This window comes from Populus alba, chromosome 18 (genome assembly GCF_005239225.2).
Source record: "Populus alba chromosome 18, ASM523922v2, whole genome shotgun sequence".
Lineage (NCBI taxonomy): Eukaryota > Viridiplantae > Streptophyta > Magnoliopsida > Malpighiales > Salicaceae > Populus > Populus alba.
The window spans coordinates 5126348-5146213 of NC_133301.1; the positions used below are offsets into that span (position 1 = coordinate 5126348).

Sequence of the window (19866 nt, forward strand, 5' to 3'; positions counted from 1 at the left end):
TCTATCCTACAGCCCAAACACTGTTTAGTGTTCAACCTATATCTAGAGTTCTAGAAGTCCAAATGCACCAATTACATCTTTTTTTGGAAAGCTGAGATAATTTTCTAGAACTTTCATAATGAAAATCTGTTCAAATTCTAACGTTAGCAATGACGTTTTGTTTAAACAATAAGATAATGATTATCACCAAGTCAAGATGTGGCCACTCATTAAACAATTAGTCATCAAATCAATAGTTTTAAATTTTGGCCTATAAAAGGAGGCATTTGCCATGCATTTAGGCATCTTGGTTGTTTAGATCAAGATCTTGCTCTTGCTCTCTTTCTTTATATTTTTGTAATGTTTAAGTTTTATTTTATATTATATTTTTCTTAATATCTTATTTATGCTTTTCATTTCCTTTACTATACTTACGTTCTTATATTGTTTATTTATGTTTATCTTCTTTATTATATTTAGCTAAGTTTATTATGTCAAGGTAAAAAGGTTTCACTAATAGTGTTATGATAATTATAATATAAACTCAATATGGACTTCAATGCTTATATTCTAAACAACTTGCTATTAACATGTCTTATCATTTTTATCTTATTAATTCTTAATACCTTGCTTGTTAAATAGTTAATCTAGATTTGTGCTGTATAATACCTGGTACACCAAATGCTTGGCACTTTCATAGCCAACCGTATGGTATAACCTACATTTGTGCTATGAAAGAAACTTGATTTGTTGTTAACATAAGTTAGCATAATGAATTCCTGATAATAATTTTAAAAAGTTTGGTGTTATTTAAGTAAGATAATTAATATGATCATATTAATAATTTATAATGAACTATTAAAGATAAATCATCCTATTGAAACCTTTTTTGTGTGTGGTTTCCACTTGATTAATAAAAAAAGTTTATACTATACTTATTTCTAATACTATTAGTGGTTCCTTTAATCTTAGCAATTATTTTATAATTATTTAATCCTTATATTAATATCCCATAAAATTCTCATAAACTCTTTGTTTTATATATATATATATATATATATATATATATATATATATATATTTTCTGTAATTTATATAGTTTTACCTCCTTGTGGTTTCGACCCTGGTCTTGATTTGTTGTTAACATAAGTTAGCATAATGAATTCCTGATAATATTTAAAAGTTTGGTGTTATTTAAATAAAGATAATTAATATGATCATATTAATAATTTATAATGAACTATTAAGGATAAATCATCATATTGGAACCTTCTTTGTGTGTGGTTTCCACTTGATTAATAAAAAAAGTTTATACTATACTTTTTTCTAACACCATTAGTGGATCCTTTAATCTTAGCAATTATTTTATCATTATTTAATCCTTACATTAATATCCCATAAAATTCTCATAAACTCTTTGTTTTATTAAATATATAATATTATTTGTAATTTATATAGTTCACCTCCTTGTGGTTCGACCCTGGTCTTGCTAGGTTATTTATTACTTCGACACTCTTGCACTTAGGAGAAGATATCAAATCTTTTGGTCGTGTCACGAGGTCATCCCTATTTTTGCCCGACGATTATTATTATATATGAACTCCACCAATGCTATATGTTCTTCCTAGTTTCTTTTAAATTCTAAAGCACACAATCTTAACAAATCTTTTAGGATGTGGATGACCTTTTCAGATTGACCATCAGTTTTGGGATGAAATGTAGTGCTCATATCCAACCTTGTTTGAAGGACATGTTGTATGCTCGGCAAAAAACAAGGGGTGAACATGAGATCCCGATAAGAGACAATTGATATTAGGATTCCATGAAGTCGTACTACCTTATTAACATAAATTCTAGCGAGTTTCTCCACCGGGTCCATCATCTTCACTGGTAGAAATAGAGCAAACTTTGTTAAGCGATCTACAATGACCCATATTGCATCATTTTCGCCTACAGGTAGGCCAAATACAAAATCCATGGTGATTCATTTCCCACTTTCATTTATATCATTTCTCGTATTGCATCTTTGGCTTTAGTGAAGCTAAAAGCCCCTCAACAAGTGTTGTTACGTTAGCTATTTGATAATTCAAAGATGTAGTCCCACACATCATGATGCAACCATATTATTCGATAGTTTCACCCACATTTAACTAGTGTTTTGCCTATGTTTTATATATAAAATGCCTTGATATTCTTTGTTTTATGTTTTGAAGGCACTTTTGGATGAAAGATGCAAAAAGGAGTAAATTGAAGGTAATTGGCAGATTTGACGTTCAGTCGATGTTTTGTGCAGAACATGAGCTCTAAATGTCAAAATGAAGTGATTCCAGTGGCATTAAAAAGCTAACATCCATAGCTTTCTGGACATCTAAGGCAAGACAATAAAATAAGGAAGAGCATGGAAATCGCAGCTTTCAAAGTCAAATCTCGCAATTTGCCAATGTTGACCTTCGGTCATTCCGACTTGAATATCTAGAGCTACAAAAGTCCAATTGATGCAAACTCAATTGTTTTCGATTCCTGACTCAAAGGCCTATAAATGCTCCAAATTTCAGCCAAAAACGATGTCATATGAGGGAGATATGATTTTTCAAAGATGACAACTGAATTCTGCCAGCAAACAGGTTTCATGAAGAAACGAGTCCAGATTATGTTCCGAAGCATCTAAACCGACATCCAAGTTTTTATTTCAGCAATGTAGCTCCTCTAAGTCAAAGCTTGAAGATTTCATGCAAAGCTATTTCTCCTTTTTTAGGAAAATAGTTATTGAACTACTTAAATGTAAATTGTCTACTTAAGGGAGGACTATTTTGTAAAATAGAGATTAGGATTTCCTAGCATATAAAAAAGAATAAGAGAGAAGAGAAGGGGGGCAGCGACCCAAGAGGAGAAAAACGCCCCCCTACTCTAAGAAACCCTAAATCATGCATTCTTCCATCTTTTTGATTAGTTATTCAACAAACATGCAAGGCTAAACTCATTTTCTTGGTTGCAAGGACACGGAAACCTTCAGATTTCAAGAACTATGAGATCTATTTTACCTTTTCTTTTCAGTTTATATGATGAATATGTTTGTTCTCCTATGCTTATTTTTCCTATGATTGTTTATTTTAATTGCTAGAGCGGACTCTAAGTTATTATTATAGACAATTTATTGCTAAGTTTGATATCAAGACCGGAGTTGTGGTATATGAACTTGTGAAGCAACTGAGTTTAATAATTGTAGCGGATCTACGTTATTAATCTTAGGGAGAACATTCGATCAAAGCAACATAAGCAGACAACTTAGTTGTTAAGATAGTGAATTTATCTAGATCTTAAGGTTGCCATTGGATTAAATCATTAGTGCGGACACTGTGATTATTTGTTGGTTAGGGTTAGTTATACGGCGGATCCGTTAATTAAAACAACGTTAAGAAAAAGATAAAAATTCAAGAATATAAACTGGGAATTTCATTTCAAGGATCAGTTCTGATTTCTATAGGTGGATGTGTGATTGCAACCAAGGTTTGTTCTCTTGATAATTTTCTGATTTTATTAAATTTTGTTTGATAGTTTTCTGTTTTATTTTTCTTTAGCCTATATAACATCCAACCCCCCCCAAATTGCATAACGTATAACATAAAAATCTGAACTAAATCTTCCTCGTGGGATCGACCCCTTGCTTGCTCTATACTATCTTGTGTGTTGTGTTTGAAGCTAGGGTAATTAATTTGTGCGACCGCGACATCACAACTAATTTTAGGATCGGAAAAAAAAAGGGTGAACATGAGATCCTGATAAGAGACAATCGATATTAGGATTCCATGAAGTCGTACTACCTTATTAACATAAATTCTAGCGAGTTTCTCCACCGGGTCCATCATCTTCACTGGTAGAAATAGAGCAAACTTTGTTAAGCGATCTACGATGACCCATATTGCATCATTTCCCTACAGGTAGGCCCGATACAAAATCCATGGTGATCATTTCCCACTTTCATTTATACCATTTCCCGTATTGCATCTTTGGCTTTAGTGAAGCTAAAAGCCCCTCAACAAGTGTTGTTACGTTAGCTATTTGATAATTCAAAGATGTAGTCCCACACATCATCACTAATATAATGCCAAAACTTGAAGCCTTGTTAGGTGATGTTAATTGACATAAAGAAGTCTCCACATGCAAATTGTTGAAGTAATCACTTTTCAGTGTCAATAAAAAGTTCCATGTGCCCATTTGACTTTTATGGTGGAGTTACTTGTAGTTTTCAACTTAAAGTAGAAAGTCTTTTGCCCTATGTGCATTTCAATACTGCCATTCACTTGAGAATCAACTTAGTTTGCATATACAAATTGATAATGGATTTTTTTTAGTGGTACAGTTAAAGAATCTTCAACAAAGTGTCATCGACTTGACTCAAAATTCTTGTTGCCTTCAGGAGCAATAACAATGATCATGTTCTTCTTAGTTGCTGTTAAGAGGTTGTTGAAAATGTTTTCTTGAAGTGAATATATGAGAGGTAGAGATGTCCATAGTATAGTCGTTAAAAATTTATGGACACAAATTTGAGTACATGAAAATTAAGCAAGCACGCATGTACAAATATTTAATTTTTTAAAGATTTATGACTAGGTACAATCAATATTTCAAATATTCTTACAAAAGAATAAATAATCCTCTTATTTTTCATTTGAGTTTAATTTATGGTGAGTTGATTTATTTGTGAAATAAATCCAAGATTTGTGCTTTGCAAGAACAAGAATTTAGGCATGTATTGCAGAATAAGACTTGGTAATTCGATGCTTTGAAGAGTACCTTTGATTCATCTTTAAAGTATTGTTGAAGAACTATTATAGAACGTTTAGGTTTGATCCAATAGAGTTTCATTCTTTGTAGACTTCAAAGATAGATGAAGGAGGCTTGAGAGCTTTTGAGACAACTTTTTTGCCTAAAAAGTTTGTCTTGAAAGAAATTTATATCTCTAAGAAGAAGTTTTTTCTAGGTTGAGGTTTTTTATTTATATAGATTTGTAAAGGCACTCAAGCCTTTTGCCAATGTTACATAACATTATTTTATTGTTTAATTTTTTAATTATAGGATCTTGTATCTATAAAGAAAATACCTGAACTAAGTCCCATGTGTCAACCTTTTTATTTACCAAGAAATATATATAAAAACACATTTATTTTCCATGTTATTTATTTTAATTTTACTAATATTGTTTTATATAAAAATAAAAATAAAGATAACACATGGTAAATTTTGAATGGTAGAAAACTTTTATTTCTAATATCATACTTTGGGAAACAACACTTAATCAATATGGTAGATGACGATGTTTTTTCTATTCTTGAGTTAGGTGGTGTTTGATATTGTGATAGGAAATGCTTTTTCAAAGTATTTTTTGTTTGAAAATACATTAAAAATAGATTTGTTTTTAATATTTTAAAATATATTTTCCATCAATACATCAAAAACAATCCAAAAAAATATAAAATAAATAATTTTGAAATTAAATTTTTTTTTTAAAAAAAAGTGCAAACTAAGCCGTAAAAACAAACGATGCCTCAAAAGCAGAAAGGTGTTGTCAAATGAAATTTTCTTGTACATGTTACGAGGAGCGGTATGGACATAGATATCATCACGAGTGCTTGACGGTCCCCCATAATACGCTCACTTGAGGATTCTTACTCCAGCTATTCCAAGATTTTGTTTTAAAAAAAAAAATTAACATTTTTTATTTAATTTCTAGAGCCCAAATATGGTATATACTGGAATTAGGATGTCTAGAAGGCTAATATGTCACTCTTTAAAAGAACTAGCTCATTCATAGAGAAGGGCTCTCTATTTGGACAAATTGGTAAACGATGTAGTTTTCATATTAAGTAATGAGCAATTAATAGTTTTAAATCAAACGGTTTGTTTAGAAACTAAACCAAACTAAAAATGAACAATCAATTCTATTTATTTTTTGTCGAAATAAATACAAGAAAGGGAAGAATTTAACTAAATAATCATTCTATGTCATTCACTCTTTTCTTTGAACTTCACTTTGGTGATCTGTCATTCGGGCAAGTCGATAACTTTAGACAGTACCAATATCATAAAAAGTGTTTTCATAGAAAACATTTCCTTGGAAGAACACTCCCTTTCTTAACAATTAGTGACGGCCCCTAAATCACCAAAACAAGTCCCCTCCCTCCCTATCTCAGGTCTTTTGGTTATTTATATTAACAACTAATAATATGAACACATATAGTGCTTTACATGAATTAAAAGAGAACTGGAATAGGATTTCTATGATGAATTTCTGAGTTTATGATAGTTTCGGTCCTGTTATTGCAGGGGAGGCTACATAAGTACGACAACAATCAAGAGCAACTGGGCATTTATAGGCACTAGGTAGGTGATTGACACCTTGATAACTACTTTTTAAAACTCAACAAAAAGATGTAGAGGTGGGAAAAGTGATAAATAAAATGAAAATAGGAGTTGAAACCCCTTTTTCAGTTTTTAAAAGATGGAATGTTGGCAATAGGCAAGCGAATGTACTTAATAATAAGATCTTTAAGGACAAGATATTGAAGGAGGCCCATGCGTTTAAGTTTGTTGATCACCCTAGCAATGATAATATGTACAAAGATTTTTTAAAAAAATTATTTGTGGCCGATATGAAAAATGGAAGTGGCATAATATATGGCCAAGTGTGGAGTACTCCAATAAATAAAAATTGAGCATCGAAAGCTAATAGAGCCATTGCTGCCACTCTTGATACCTGAGTGGAAAGGAAAAGACATTATCGTAGATTTTGTTTCTAGACTACCTAGAGGCAAGAAAGGAAATGATTTTGTGTTATAATGGATTAGTTGACTAAGTCTACATAATTTTAGTCTATGAAGATGATAAATTCTTTTCATAAATTAGTGAGGTTTTATGTAAATGAATAGTAAGATTACATAGGATGCTTGTTGGATTGAGACACTAGATTTACATCTCTCCTATAACAAGCCATAGTCCATGGCCAACACACCACTACTGTAACAATTTCTATCCTTTTTTTTATTTCAATGTTGTGTACTTCTAAACACTTTTTGGTTTTTAGGTTATAATGGGAGTTAAATATCTCAATTTGAAGCCTTTTTTTTATTATTTTATAAAAAGCTAAATCATAAACATAAAATTTTTATGAAGAGTGTCGCACCCTCGCGGCGGAGCGGTGACTTTCGATTGAATTTCAGGTTTTTTTTTTTGTTTTTGTGTAAAAGAGTCGCCACCTAGTATTATGGTCACTAGGAACCCTAACTGGTCTTTCAGAGATTCTAAGGCAAGGGATTGGTTGCGTAAAGGGAAGGTATTAGCACCCTTAGTACGCCCTATCTAAGGTAAGCTACTTGGTGTTTGGTTTGCTCAATAATTGCTATGGTGTTGGTGTTTTCTAATCCCATCAGTTTTCCTAGGTTTGATTCAAATAAAATTTATTAGGATAGAAATCCAAGGAGATTCCATGTGCTTCGAAAGCTCATTTTTCCCTTAGTATTTCAAGAGTTTGCGACTCGTAAATCGCAAGGAGGGACAAAAAATTTTGAAATCTAGGGCGCTAAAAAAAACCTATGTTTTTTTAGTATTTTATACTCTCATGGCTCGTAAACCGTGGAGTAAAAAAAAATTGAAATGTCCTCGATTATAATCAAGGCTTCTTTCAAGGATGTGTGCAGATTTATTACTCCCAATAATATTTTGGATATTCGTCCTTTAAGGATTTCTTTATCCAAACATTAGCGGTGAATAATAGATGAATTCCCCCCAAAATAAGATTTTTATATTTTTTGGAATATTGGCCAATACCCTTTGGATTTTTACAAACATGTTGTAAAATCCAGAAATGCAAGAAAATAATTTTTTTGTTGTGTTTACGAAATCCATGTGAAAACACATTTTTAAAACTTCCAATATTTTTTGTATAAAAAAAAAACATTCAAAACATGTTAGGGTATTCGCCGCATGCAACACACAAGAAAACTTGTAAATTTTTTTTATCGAAACACATAGCATCACAATTAAACACAAAAGAAAAATCACAATAAAAGCTAAACAACCATCATGTGTGTGTGTGTGTATATATATATATATATATATATATATATTCTAAGATTTATAATAAGCTTTAAGCAATAAAAAAAAAAAATCAAAGCCAACTCAATGTGCAGACAACAAGAACAAAAATAAAACTAGGAGCAATCACTAAAAAAAAGGCCGGCTAATTTCTTCTCTAGCGGGTGTAAGGAAAACAAAGGAAAATCCCTATATTTAGAAACAAAGGAAAATCCCTATATGTAGAAATTTCTAAACATGAAAGACACACCCTTTTTACATAGACAACAGCTGAACTCAATATCATGAAATAAATAATGGGCCAGCGTTGGCTTTACTAAACAGAAACCAATTATTCAGAAGGGAGAAAACAACTTTACAACCGAATGTCTAGTATAAAAATAACAAAGGAGGAGAGATTGGGCATTATACCTGCAGCTCCTTGTATATTGGTAACTGACAGAAGAAAATAGAGATACTGAAGTGAATGAAATAATTCAGCTATGGGCTGCAGGTCTCAACATTTTTTTCTGCAGAAAATGAAATGGAAAACCAAGCGCACGTTGCTATCAAGATTTAGCAGCAAATCTCCCTCTCCGTCTTCTCTTTTTGCTCTCTTCTTTCCTCACAATAACACCCGAATGCAAGAAAGAAAATCCCTTTATTTACTGTGTTTTTTCTTTAACTCTGCCTCTCTTGCGTTTTTTTTTTGTCTCTCTTTGCTGTGTTTTTTCTGCCTCTTACTCTCCGGTTTTCTCTTATTTTTCTGCTCTCTTTTTGCTGCCCCCATTAGGTCATTAGAAGGGCTTATATATAGTCTAAATAGGTCTCTATTTAGGAAGGATTCAATGCATTAATCCTAGGACATAAATCCCTACTGATTTGCAGTAAAAAAAATGCAAAAGGAAGCTGCAATATTCTGATTTTGTGCTAGTGCTTTACGTCTGATTTCTTTCCAGTTTTAGAGGAGGGTGTGGCTATTTTCTTTCCTTCCATAAGGCTAGCTGCTCCCTTTGAAATGAGGCAAGAAAAAACATGGATGCAGCTCCAAAATTAGGCCTGATGATAAAAGAAAAACAATAGGAATTTGCAGCGAAAAAAAGGAAAGAAATCAGATGGAGGGTGCAACTGCAAAGTCTCATTTTCCTTATTTGGTGTGGAAAAAATCTTGTCATTTATGATGATCCAACCCCCTCTCCAGCTTTCAATATCCTTCTTCAATTCCATCCCTCATTTTAACAATTTTCGATTCAGTCCCTGGTCCAAAAAAAATCCTTCGAAACAACCCCGCGAACTTGGGCTATATCCTTCCCGCGGCAGAATTTTTTGCCTTCACATTAGATATTCAAATGGGAATATCTTGAGCTTCTGATATTGAAATCAAGTGATTCAAAAGCCCAAATTCATCTACACATCTAGGACTACAACTTTGATGAAGGAGTCAAAGTCAGATAAAATCTTTTTACAGAACAGAATCTAACAGTAATTTGGTTGGTCAAAAGGGATCTCCAGGTCTAACTCAAAAATTGACGAATGCCTAGAATCCTGATATGACTGAAAGTATGAACTAAGAACAAAAATCACAAAAACTAGGACAAAAATAGAGTTTTTTTTAGTGCAAACTCAGGTCAATATCCTTCTCGCGGCAGAATTCTCTACCTTCACGTTAGATATTCAAACGGGAACATCTTGAGTCTCTAATATCAAAATCAAGTGATTCAAAAGATTAAATTCATCTATGCGTCTAGGACTACAACTCTGATGAAGGCGTCGAAGTGAGATAAAATCTTTTTACAAAACAGAAACTGGTAGTAATCTAGTGGGTCAAAAGGGATCTCCAGGTCTAACTCAAAAACTAACGAATACCGAGAATTCTGATATGACTGAGAGTATGAACTAAGAACAAAAATCACAAAAACTAGGCCAAAAATAGAGTTTTTTTAGTGCAGACTCGAGTCAATATCCTTCTCGTGTCAGAATTCTCTACCTTCACGTTAGATATTCAAAGGGGAATATCTTGAGCTTCTGATATTGAAATCAAGCGATTCAAAAGCCCAAATTTATCTACGCGTCCAGGACTACATCTTTGATGAAGGAGTCAAAGTGAGATAAAAATCGTTTTAGAGACAGAATCTAGCAGTAATCTAGTTGGTCAAAAAGGTTCTTGATCCGACAATGTTGAGCATCCAAATCTGACTGAGAATCTGCTCTAAGAAAAATGATCCCTAGGACCTATTAAAGGTGTACGTCAATTTTTTAATATGTAATGAGTGACAAAATATACCTAGGATGGTCAGATATGGTACGAAACTGAGTCAGAATCAGAGCCTAAGTTTGGAATAAAAAATTGCGACAGCAGCATAACCATTTTTTTAGTGCAAATTTTGAGGGATTTATTCAACCTTAAAGACCAGATAAAAAGGAACGAATTTAGCATTATGACGACTCCTGATCAACCTAAGAAAACCTGATTATTTTGGTAGTAAAGGGGAAGGCTAAAAAGAGCAAAAACAGCTTAAAAAAGGTTTTGAAAAAAACAACAATATTTGTTTCTGTGCTTTTGTTAATCTTCTGGCGAATATGAGCTAAACTTCTACATTCTCTTCAAAAAAGGTATACATCGTCTCCAGCACGTGGGGTCCAAAATTGAGTAACAACAAATGCCCCCTCCTTACAATGCTTACGAAGCAGAACTTATCAAGCACTTTGCGTAGTAAATGTTGTAAAGATAAACTGTCTGATCCTTATAAATGTCATTGTTTTTCTTAAACAATGGTCTCCCTATCAAGTGACCTGCATATTTAAGATTTCAAGGAAAACTCCATTTTTGTTTTTTCAAAATGGTCCGATTATCGGGTGACTTACTCATCCTAAAATTCTTAGAAAACTCCATGCTTTTTCTAAAAAATGGTCTCAAAATCGGGTGACCTGCCCACCTTAAATTTTTTTGGAAAAATCCATGCTTTTCTAAGAAACGGTCTCAATACTAGGTGACCTGCCCATCTTAAAATTCTTAGAAAACTCCACGCTTTTCTAAGAAATGGTCTCAATATCAGGTGACCGGGCCCCTCTTAAAATTCTTAGAAAACTCCACGCTTTTCTAAGAAATGGTCTCAATATCGGGTGACCTGCCCATCTTAAAATTCTTAGAAAACTCCACGCTTTTCTAAGGAATAAATCTCAATATCGGGTGACCGGCCCATCTAGAAATTCTTAGAAAACTCGCTTTCCTAAGAAACAATTTCAATATCAAGTGTCCGACCTCTTTTAAAATTCTTAGAAAACTCCACGCTTTTCTAAGAAATGGTCTCAATAACAGGTGACCTGCCCATTTTAAAATTCTTAGAAAACTCCACGCTTTTTTAAGGAATAATCTCAATATTGGGTGACCGGCCCATCTAGAAATTCTTAGAAAACTCCACACTTTTCTAAGAAACGGTCTCAATATCAGGTGACCGGCCCCTTTTAAAAATTCTTAGAAAACTCCATGCTTTTCTAAGAAATGGTCTCAATAACGGGTGACTTGCTTATCTTAAAAATCTTAAAATTTTTGTTCACATCATGCACCTATCTATTAATATTATATAAATTGAATTCATTTGAATTAACGACCATCTTTGATAAAAGAATCGAATAACATAACCAAAATAATAGCAATTATATAGAAAAATAAATTACAATGCACCGATAATGGTTGCGACCAAAACCACAGCAGAGGCAACGATGATTATGAGACGTTTCCGGGACTTCCGGCTTGCTCTGCTTGCTCATCTACTTAGCTATAGCTTGTGAAAGAGTTACCTTTATATATATATATATATATATATATATATATATATTATATATATATATATATATATATATATATATATATATATATATTCTTTGTAGCTCATGATTTTATTCTGTATCGTGGCCTCACATAGTCAACCAAATAATGTAAATTTTGGAGCATGTGAATATATATTTTCCATGCACAGCCTTTATGGGGTTGGCATTAGGAATTACTGTTCATTTTTTAATGAAAGAGCTAGCTACCAAGTCATTTTTTTTTCTTTTTCCCGTCTCCATTTGCTTACTTCGGCTCGGTTACATGGTATGGAGAGTTGTTAAATTCTGACTTCTCACTTTATTTCAAAATGAATTCTTGAATATATACATCATCTACAGATCTATATTATGACAGCTATTAACTACACATAAATAGGTATTATTGCTAGGTTCTGATTTATAGGTAAGGATATTTGACTTTTTGTTTTTACTCCCTACAAATCAGCTTCAAATCTGCCTTAATTACTTCAGAATCTTCAACACTCCCCCTCAAGCTGGATGGAAGAGATCTTTCATTCCTAGCTTGTCTAAGGTGTTTTTTAACACAGGATTCTGAACACCTTTAGTAAGTATATCAGCAAGTTGTTCCCCGGTAGGCACATAAGGAGTGCATATCAATCTACTCTCTAACTTTTCTTTGATGAAATGTCTGTCTACCTCCATATGTTTAGTTCTATCATGTTGCACTGGATTGTGTGCTATTGCAATGATAGCCTTATTGTCACAGTACAACTTCATTGGTTCATCCCACTTGATTCTTAAATCTTCTAAGATAATCTTCATCCATAGTAACACACAAATTCCAAGTGCCATTGATTTGAATTCTGCTTCTGCACTTGATCTTGACACAACACTTTGTTTTTTGCTTCTCCATGTCACAAGATTTCCTCCCAGCAGAGTACAATAACCTGATGTTGATCTTCCATCTGTTAATGCACCAGCATAGTCTACATCTGTATAGCATTCAAGGTTCAGAGTACCATGATTTTTATACAAAATTCCTTTTCCAGGAGTAGACTTCAAGTATCTGAGGAGTCTATACACTGCCTGGAGATGTGAATCTTTCAGGTTGTGCATAAATTGACTCACCACACTCACGACATAAGCAATGTTTGGATGAGTGTGAGCTAAGTAGATGAACTTACCAACTAACCTTTGGTTTTGACCCTTGTCAGTTGTGGCTCCTTCCTCATCATTCTCAAGTCTGTGCTTTAGATCAATAGGTGTTTCACATGGTCTGCAGTCTACCATTCATGTTTCCTTTAAAAGGTCAAGAATATACTTTGTTAAGAGATAAAAATCCCTTTTTCTAAATGTGCCACTTCTATGCCAAGAAAGTATTTCAACTTCCCCAATGCCTTGATTTTAAATTCTGCTGAAAGTCTTTTTCTCAACTTATCTCTTTCCACATAGTCATCACCTGTTATTATAATGACATCAACATAAACAATTAGAATAGTAACTCCCCCTGAAATGGAGTGTTTGATGAACAAAGTATGATCTCCTTGGCTTTGTCGATATCCCATAAAAACCATGGCTTTGGTGAACCTTTCAAACCAGGCTCTAGGAGATTGTTTTAAGCCATAGAGTGTCTTCTTTAGTCTGCAGACCTAGTTGGGAAGAAGGGAGTGATTGAATCTTGGTGGTGGATCCATATAAACATCTTCTTCCAACTCTCCATGTAAGAAGGCATTCTTAACATCATATTGCTGCTTACACCATCCAAGATTAACAGATAAAGAAAACAGAATTCGAATGGTGTTCATCTTAGCAACTGGAGCAAATGTCTCTTGATAGTCTATCTCAAATGTTTGTGTAAATCCTTTTGCAACTAGCCTGGCTTTATACCTTTCTAGGTTGCCATCAGCTTTATATTTCAGGGCATAAACCCATTTACACCCTACTGTTTTCTTCTCTTTTGGTAACTCAACTATTTCCCATGTTTGATTCCTCTCTAGTGCATTCATCTCTTCTCTCATGGCAGTTTTCCAATCCTCATTTCTTAGAGCCTCATGTAAGGTTTTTGGGATAGGTATAGTGTTTATTTTTAAGAGAAAGGCTTTATGTGATGGTGAGAACTTTTGAAATGACATAAATTAGCTATAGGATATAAGGGATTCTTAGTGCATTCTCTTCTTCCTTTTCTAATAGCAATTGGCTGATCCAGGTCAGGAATAGGTAGAGATGAATGAGAAAGTTCATTACCTTGCTCTGGTTCGGATTCTTAGGCTTGCAAAAGAGTCAAATCAGGCTGTATCCTTCTTCTATATACCTGAAGAGGTCTGTCAGCAGTAGTTTCTCCCTACAGAGTAATATTTGGAGACTCACAAGATGGTGAAATGGGAGATGATTGCTGCCTAGATGGGATTTGGAATGAAAAAAAATGTCAAAGTCATTGTTAGTCTTATCTTCTATGTTGTTTTCCTCCCCCTGAAGAGAAGATTTGTTGAAGAAAGACTGATTTTCATTAAAACTTACATCCTTTGACACAAGAAATCTCTTTGAAGATGGATGATAACATTTGTAACCTTTTTGTGTGATGGAATATCCTATGAAAACACACTTAAAAGCTCTAGCATCAAGTTTGTCTTGTTGATGTTTATGAATGTGAACATAGGTGACACACCCAAAGATCCTTGGGGGAATTTTAGAATAAAAATTATTCTTTGGAAAGAATTCTGACAAATAGTTTAAAGGACTTTTGAAACCAATAACTCTTGAAGGTATTTGATTTATCAAATACGTAGAGGTTAAAACTGCTTCTCCCCAATAATGTTTTGGAACTTGATGTTGGAAAAGTAAAGCTCGAGTAGTTTCAAGGAGATGTCTATTTTTTCTTTCTGCTAACCCATTTTGTTGGGGAGTAATAACACAAGATGATTGATGAATAATCCCTTCTTTTTCAAAGTATGGTGATAAAATCTGTTTAAAGTAGTCCCTAGCATTATCAGTTCTAAAACCCTTAATGCTAACCCCAAATTGATTCCTTATCATAGTTGTAACGTTTGGAAGGATATGACTCACATCAGATTTTCTTTTAAGAAGGTAAACCCAAGTCATTCGGGTGCAATCATCAATAAATGTTACAAAACCTTTTGCTCTTGAAATATTAGGAATGTTATATGGACCCCATATATCCGAGTGAATTATAGTAAATGGAGACACAGATCTTGAATCACTTATAAGAAAAGGCACTCTATGGTGCTTTGCAAATTCATAGATTTCATAATGAAATTGCTCAACATCAAGATTTTTAAATAAAGATGGAAACATGTTCCTAAGAGTCTTAAATGATAGATGTCCTAAGCAACGATGATGATTCCAAACATCAGTTTTATTAGAATTAATTGAAATGAATGATAGAGAAGGGGAGTTACTACTGTTGTCTTGCACTCCAAGCATGTACAGCCCATCCTTGACTCTAGCTTGTCCAATCGTCCTCCCCGTAGCTAGGTCCTGAAATATGCAGTGATCAAGGAAGAAAGTTACACTACAATTTATGTCTTTAATTAGTTTCTGGATAGACAACAGATTTACAGTAAGATTAGGAACATGTAATACTCTTTTAAGAGTAAATACAGGATTAAGAGGGATTGTTCCCTGGCCTGCAACTGTGGTTAGAGATCCATCAACCACTGTGATCTTCTTACTGCTAGGACAGGGTTGATAGGATGTGAAGGCATCTGCAGAATAAGTCATATGGGCTGTTGCACCTGAGTCAATGACCCAGATGCTGGAATGGTTCTTGTTTGAGGCACTAAAGACATGAGAAACTTGAATTTTACCATTTTGAGCAAGAGAACATGATCCAGATGGTTTCTCCATTATGTTGAGTAAGGTTCTTAAGCGTTCAATTTCCTCTTTATTGAATCCTCTCACCTCTGGGGTGCTGGACTCATGTGCTGTCTCTTCTGAATTTGTCAAGTGTGCATATCCTCTTGAATGGTTCCATTTGTGTCCTCCATTATGCCCCATCCTTGGTGGTTTTCCATGGAGTTTCCAGCAAGTCTCCTTTGTATGACCTGATTTCTTGCAATAGTTACAAAACTGATCATCTTTAAAGAATTTTCTCCTTTCAGTCTTCACCACTTCTACACCATTCATGGCATCATTTTTGTTTTTGCTGGCATTACTTAGGTTTCTGCTATTAGTTATCATCATAGCAGAACCTTCAGTATTTGGGACCTCAAGCATCACAGTTCTCCTTCCTTCTTCAGCCCTTATTACCGAGAATACCTCATTGAGTGAGGGCAAAGATTCCTTTCCAAGTATTTGGACTCGTATTTGATCAAATTCTATGTTGAGTCCTGCAAGAAATTCAAAGATCCTTTCTCTTTCTACATAATTCTTTAAAATCACAGCATCATCACAACACTGCATCTTGAAATCCTGATAATAGTCCAATTCCAACCAAAAACTTTTCATGGTATTGTAATATTCAATAACCATCATATTACCTTGTTTGGTCATTGAAAGCTTCGACTTAATCTCATAGATTAACGCAACATCCTTCATTTTAGAGTTGGTCTGTCTCACTGCATCTCATATGTCTTTTGCTGTAACTAGAAACATATAAGGCCCGCAGACTTTTGGCATAATAGAGTTCCATAGCCATGACATAATCATGGAGTCTTCTTCATCCCAAAGTGTAAACTTTGGGTCTTCTAGACTAGGAGGATTGTCCATCAAATGATTAATCTTTCCCTTGGTCTTCTGGATTAGGAGGATTGTCCATCAAATGATTAATCTTTCCCTTTCCTTTGAGAAAGGTTTTTACTATCTGTGACCACTTTAGATGGTTTCTTCCATTCAGTCGATAGGATGACTGTAAACTCTGGAATTCCCCTGATATTTGGGTTTCTTTTGTAGTGTTTTCAGACATGTTTTTTCAGATCTAGACAAAACAGATGGGAAGAGAGGAGGGGAAATCCCAGATTTAGAGAGAGATAGGCTTAGGAAAAAATAAGCTTGGTTTAGGCTCTGATACCATATGGAGAGTTGTTAAATTCTGACTTCTCACTTTTTTTCAAAATGAATTCTTGAATATATACAGCATCTACAGATCTATATTAGAACAGTTATTAACTACATAAATAGATATTATTGCTAGGTTCTGATTTATAGAAAAGGATATTTGACTTTCTGTTTTTACTCCCTACAAATCAACTTCAAATCTGTCTTAATTACTTTAGAATCTTCAACACATGGCATGAGTAACGGAGACAAGAAGACCTAGGACTTGGTCCCTAGTTAGATGCAGCGTCCATTTGCCTGAATTTGAGAATTTCAAAGGCAGCTTGATCCAAGTCAACGTACAATCTGCACACAATCTTACCATGAATTACTAATGTATGAATATAGTTCCTTTATATTACACACACACACACAAAATTAGAAGTTTATATCCTGTATATGCCATCTTGTATTGTAACTTCTCTCGCAGAAGTAGATGATATCACTCAGTAAGAAGATATCATGAAATTTCTCTAAGATTGTTAATCCTGTTTGAAATTTAAAACATCACATTGAGATGGAAAATGCAGTCATCACATAAGTTCGTGCTTGTCGCAAAAGGTTGAGCTCTCCTCTCAAGTTGATTAAAAGAGAAGTAATAAGCTAAGTAATATCTCTTAAATATGTGTTATACATACGCCATCAATTCTGTTATATAATTTAAGAGATTGAGGAAATGAGATGACAAAAACAAAATAATGACAGAGCAACATTCTTCCCCACATCAAATCTTCAGTTTTGACCACTCAATGAAAACAAACCAAGGTGAATAGGAGAGCCGGTAGCACTAATCCAATCCCCTTGATAGAAAGGCTCAGCAGTGAATTTCATGGCCTCTTCATTATTAATGATATGATAGCCAGGCCACTTGATCCTTGCAGTTGTCTTTGCACCAGCTCCCTTATTGTTGTATTCTGCATAATACAGAGTTTTGAGTCCAAACTCTCCTTGCCATGGTAACCATCCATCAGGGTGAATAAAATCACCAATCGTTGATTCCATGATAATAGTTCTTGAAAATTCTTTCCAGGGCCTTCCCAGGTAACTCCTGATCTTGGTCTTTACAGGAACCAAGTCCTTGTCTGGTTCGATGCGACAATTTTGAAGAACAATTCCTGTAGTTTCATGTTCGTCAACCCTGCCCTGGGCCGTAATGAGATTTTGTTGGTTTTCCAATGGTTTCCGGACAGTAATAAGGCAGTTCTGGAAGATGGCTGTTGCATCTCCAAAGATGAAATCAACAGTGCCGGTAATGACACAGCTTCTGTAGAATTGGCGGTGTGTTTGTGCGTACAAGGTATCTTGGTATCCTTCAAAACGACAGTTCAGGAATATTGCACGATCAGCTTGGACTCTGATAGCCACAGCCTGATGTTTCTCTGGACCTGCTGTGTTTCTGAATCCCATAGCTTTGCACAAAAATCCATCTCCTAACACCGCTGCAGAACGTATATTTCATGTTAAAATCCTGGTCTAGGAGAAAGGAACTTGGAATGCAAGTTCCGAGGTTGCAAAATTTGGTTCCAGTTTTTTATGTCATTTAGGCTGCTGATAAGAAGAAGGAATCTAACTAGCAATTTTTTTCTACTTCGATGAATTCAAATTGTATATTTAGCCAGGTAATCTGATAAAAATGCTATCCAGACATCTTTCCGGTGAACAAAAGATTTGCATAATGTAGTTGTTAGGATCAGAGTGTCAAAGCGATCAATATACCAAAAGTGGCAGTTCTGAAAGTTTGAACTCCGTCAGCAAAATTTTTGTTCCCTGTCACAATGGTCTTTTGTGATCCATCACCGTAGATAGTGATGTTCGCCATCTTCTTTGTCACTGTCACGGTCTCATCGTAAATTCCCTGTTTAACAAAGATAACATACCTGCATTACCATGAGAAAATATAAGCCATTTTCACCCCAAATAAATATGTTGGCCAAGAGCATAAAGCATCAACCGAAATGGTAGTTTATGATATTTTTCAAACGATGAATTATCATCAATTAACGTAATAGTTCCATATACCAACGTCGTAAAAATTGCATACCGTCCTTCATATTTTGCTGGCATGGCCGCCAATGCTTCGGAAATAGTTTTGAAGTCACCACTACCATCTTTTGCCACGGTAACATTTGGTTTTGGCTTGTCTGTACTAGCACCCTTCAATATTCTGCGATCCTCATTACTCATCCATCCAGGAAGGTCATCCTTGTTCAATGCGGGTGAATTGTCTTCCTTTGCCAGAAGCCGACGGTTCAGTGCTGCTGGAAAGGGAAAACTTTTCATAAATGAAGTCAATGATGAAACCATCGCAAGGGAATTGCTGGTGAGCTCCTTGGATACCTTAAATGTCTTTTCCATATCAGATTTCAACTTTCCATCAGGGAATCCATCAATGCAAGTTTGCTGGTAAGACATGACCGCACTGAGCCAATTGTTCAAGTCCGGGGCATTTTTAGCAAGCTTTCCCAGATCATCACCAACATGGGCAACAGAGTCTTTCAATTCTTCTTTAGCATTCTCAACGAGTTCTAGACAATCTTCAAATGCAGCTTTCTCCCGTGGGTCGTCGAATTTGAAGGATGAGGCTTTCTTTAAAACCTTTTTTATCTCTTCATCGGCTGCTTTGATTGCTATCTTGAGAAGATTTTTGGGTTGAGCCAAAGAAGGGTCCTTTTCCACTTCCTTCTCGAGGGTTTTTTGGCATGTCTCCTGGTAAGTGGTAGCATTACATACCATTTTGATAACCCTGGTGACACGTGATATCGGTTTTGCGGATTCTACAGGCTGAGGCACAGCTGATCCTCCGTTGTTTCCTGGGCTGCTCTTGTGATTAGAGACGAGGGCGAAAACTCCAGCACCGACTATAACAAAGAAAGCAATACCTGAGACTGCAGCAATGGCAATTTTCTTTCGAAGTTTTTGTTGCCTTTCTAATCTTCTTCTCTCGGATAGGAGATCAAAATCTTGGAAAACCAT

The 19866-nt window shown here is 34.6% G+C and overlaps 2 protein-coding genes across 2 annotated transcripts; both read right to left on the bottom strand.

The window, feature by feature from the left end:
• Nucleotides 1–13490: 13490 nt before the first annotated feature.
• On the bottom strand, nt 13491–16395 carry LOC140954992 (uncharacterized). The gene is made up of 3 exons (XM_073406383.1): nt 14905–16395; nt 14153–14182; nt 13491–13889 (listed from the first exon to the last, which is right to left on the bottom strand). The coding sequence occupies exons 1-3, from the start codon at nt 16393–16395 to the stop codon at nt 13491–13493; spliced, it is 1920 nt and encodes a 639-aa protein (XP_073262484.1).
• Nucleotides 16396–17544: 1149 nt separating this feature from the next.
• LOC118046043 (putative pectinesterase/pectinesterase inhibitor 45) lies at nt 17545–19866 on the bottom strand. Its single transcript, XM_035054807.2, has 3 exons — nt 18935–19866; nt 18610–18770; nt 17545–18332 (listed from the first exon to the last, which is right to left on the bottom strand). Exons 1-3 carry the CDS (start codon nt 19864–19866, stop codon nt 17626–17628), a joined length of 1800 nt encoding a protein of 599 aa, XP_034910698.1. The 3' UTR covers nt 17545–17625.

Bases quoted from the DNA above. Each gene is read 5' to 3' on its own strand.
- LOC118046043 (XM_035054807.2), bottom strand. From the start codon at position 19,866: ATGGTTTTCCAAGATTTTGATCTCCTATCCGAGAGAAGAAGATTAGAA. The intron at 18,771-18,934 runs GTATGCAATTTT...ATGGTAATGCAG, and splicing joins CCAGCAAAATATGAAGGACG to GTATGTTATCTTTGTTAAAC. The intron at 18,333-18,609 runs GTATATTGATCG...TACGTTCTGCAG, and splicing joins TTTCAGAACTGCCACTTTTG to CGGTGTTAGGAGATGGATTT.
- LOC140954992 (XM_073406383.1), bottom strand. From the start codon at position 16,395: ATGAAGGATGTTGCGTTAATCTATGAGATTAAGTCGAAGCTTTCAATG. The intron at 14,183-14,904 runs GTGAGTCATATC...ATTACTCTGTAG, and splicing joins TTCTTAAAAGAAAATCTGAT to GGAGAAACTACTGCTGACAG. The intron at 13,890-14,152 runs GTATATAGAAGA...ACCTTACATGAG, and splicing joins CTGCTGACAGACCTCTTCAG to GCTCTAAGAAATGAGGATTG.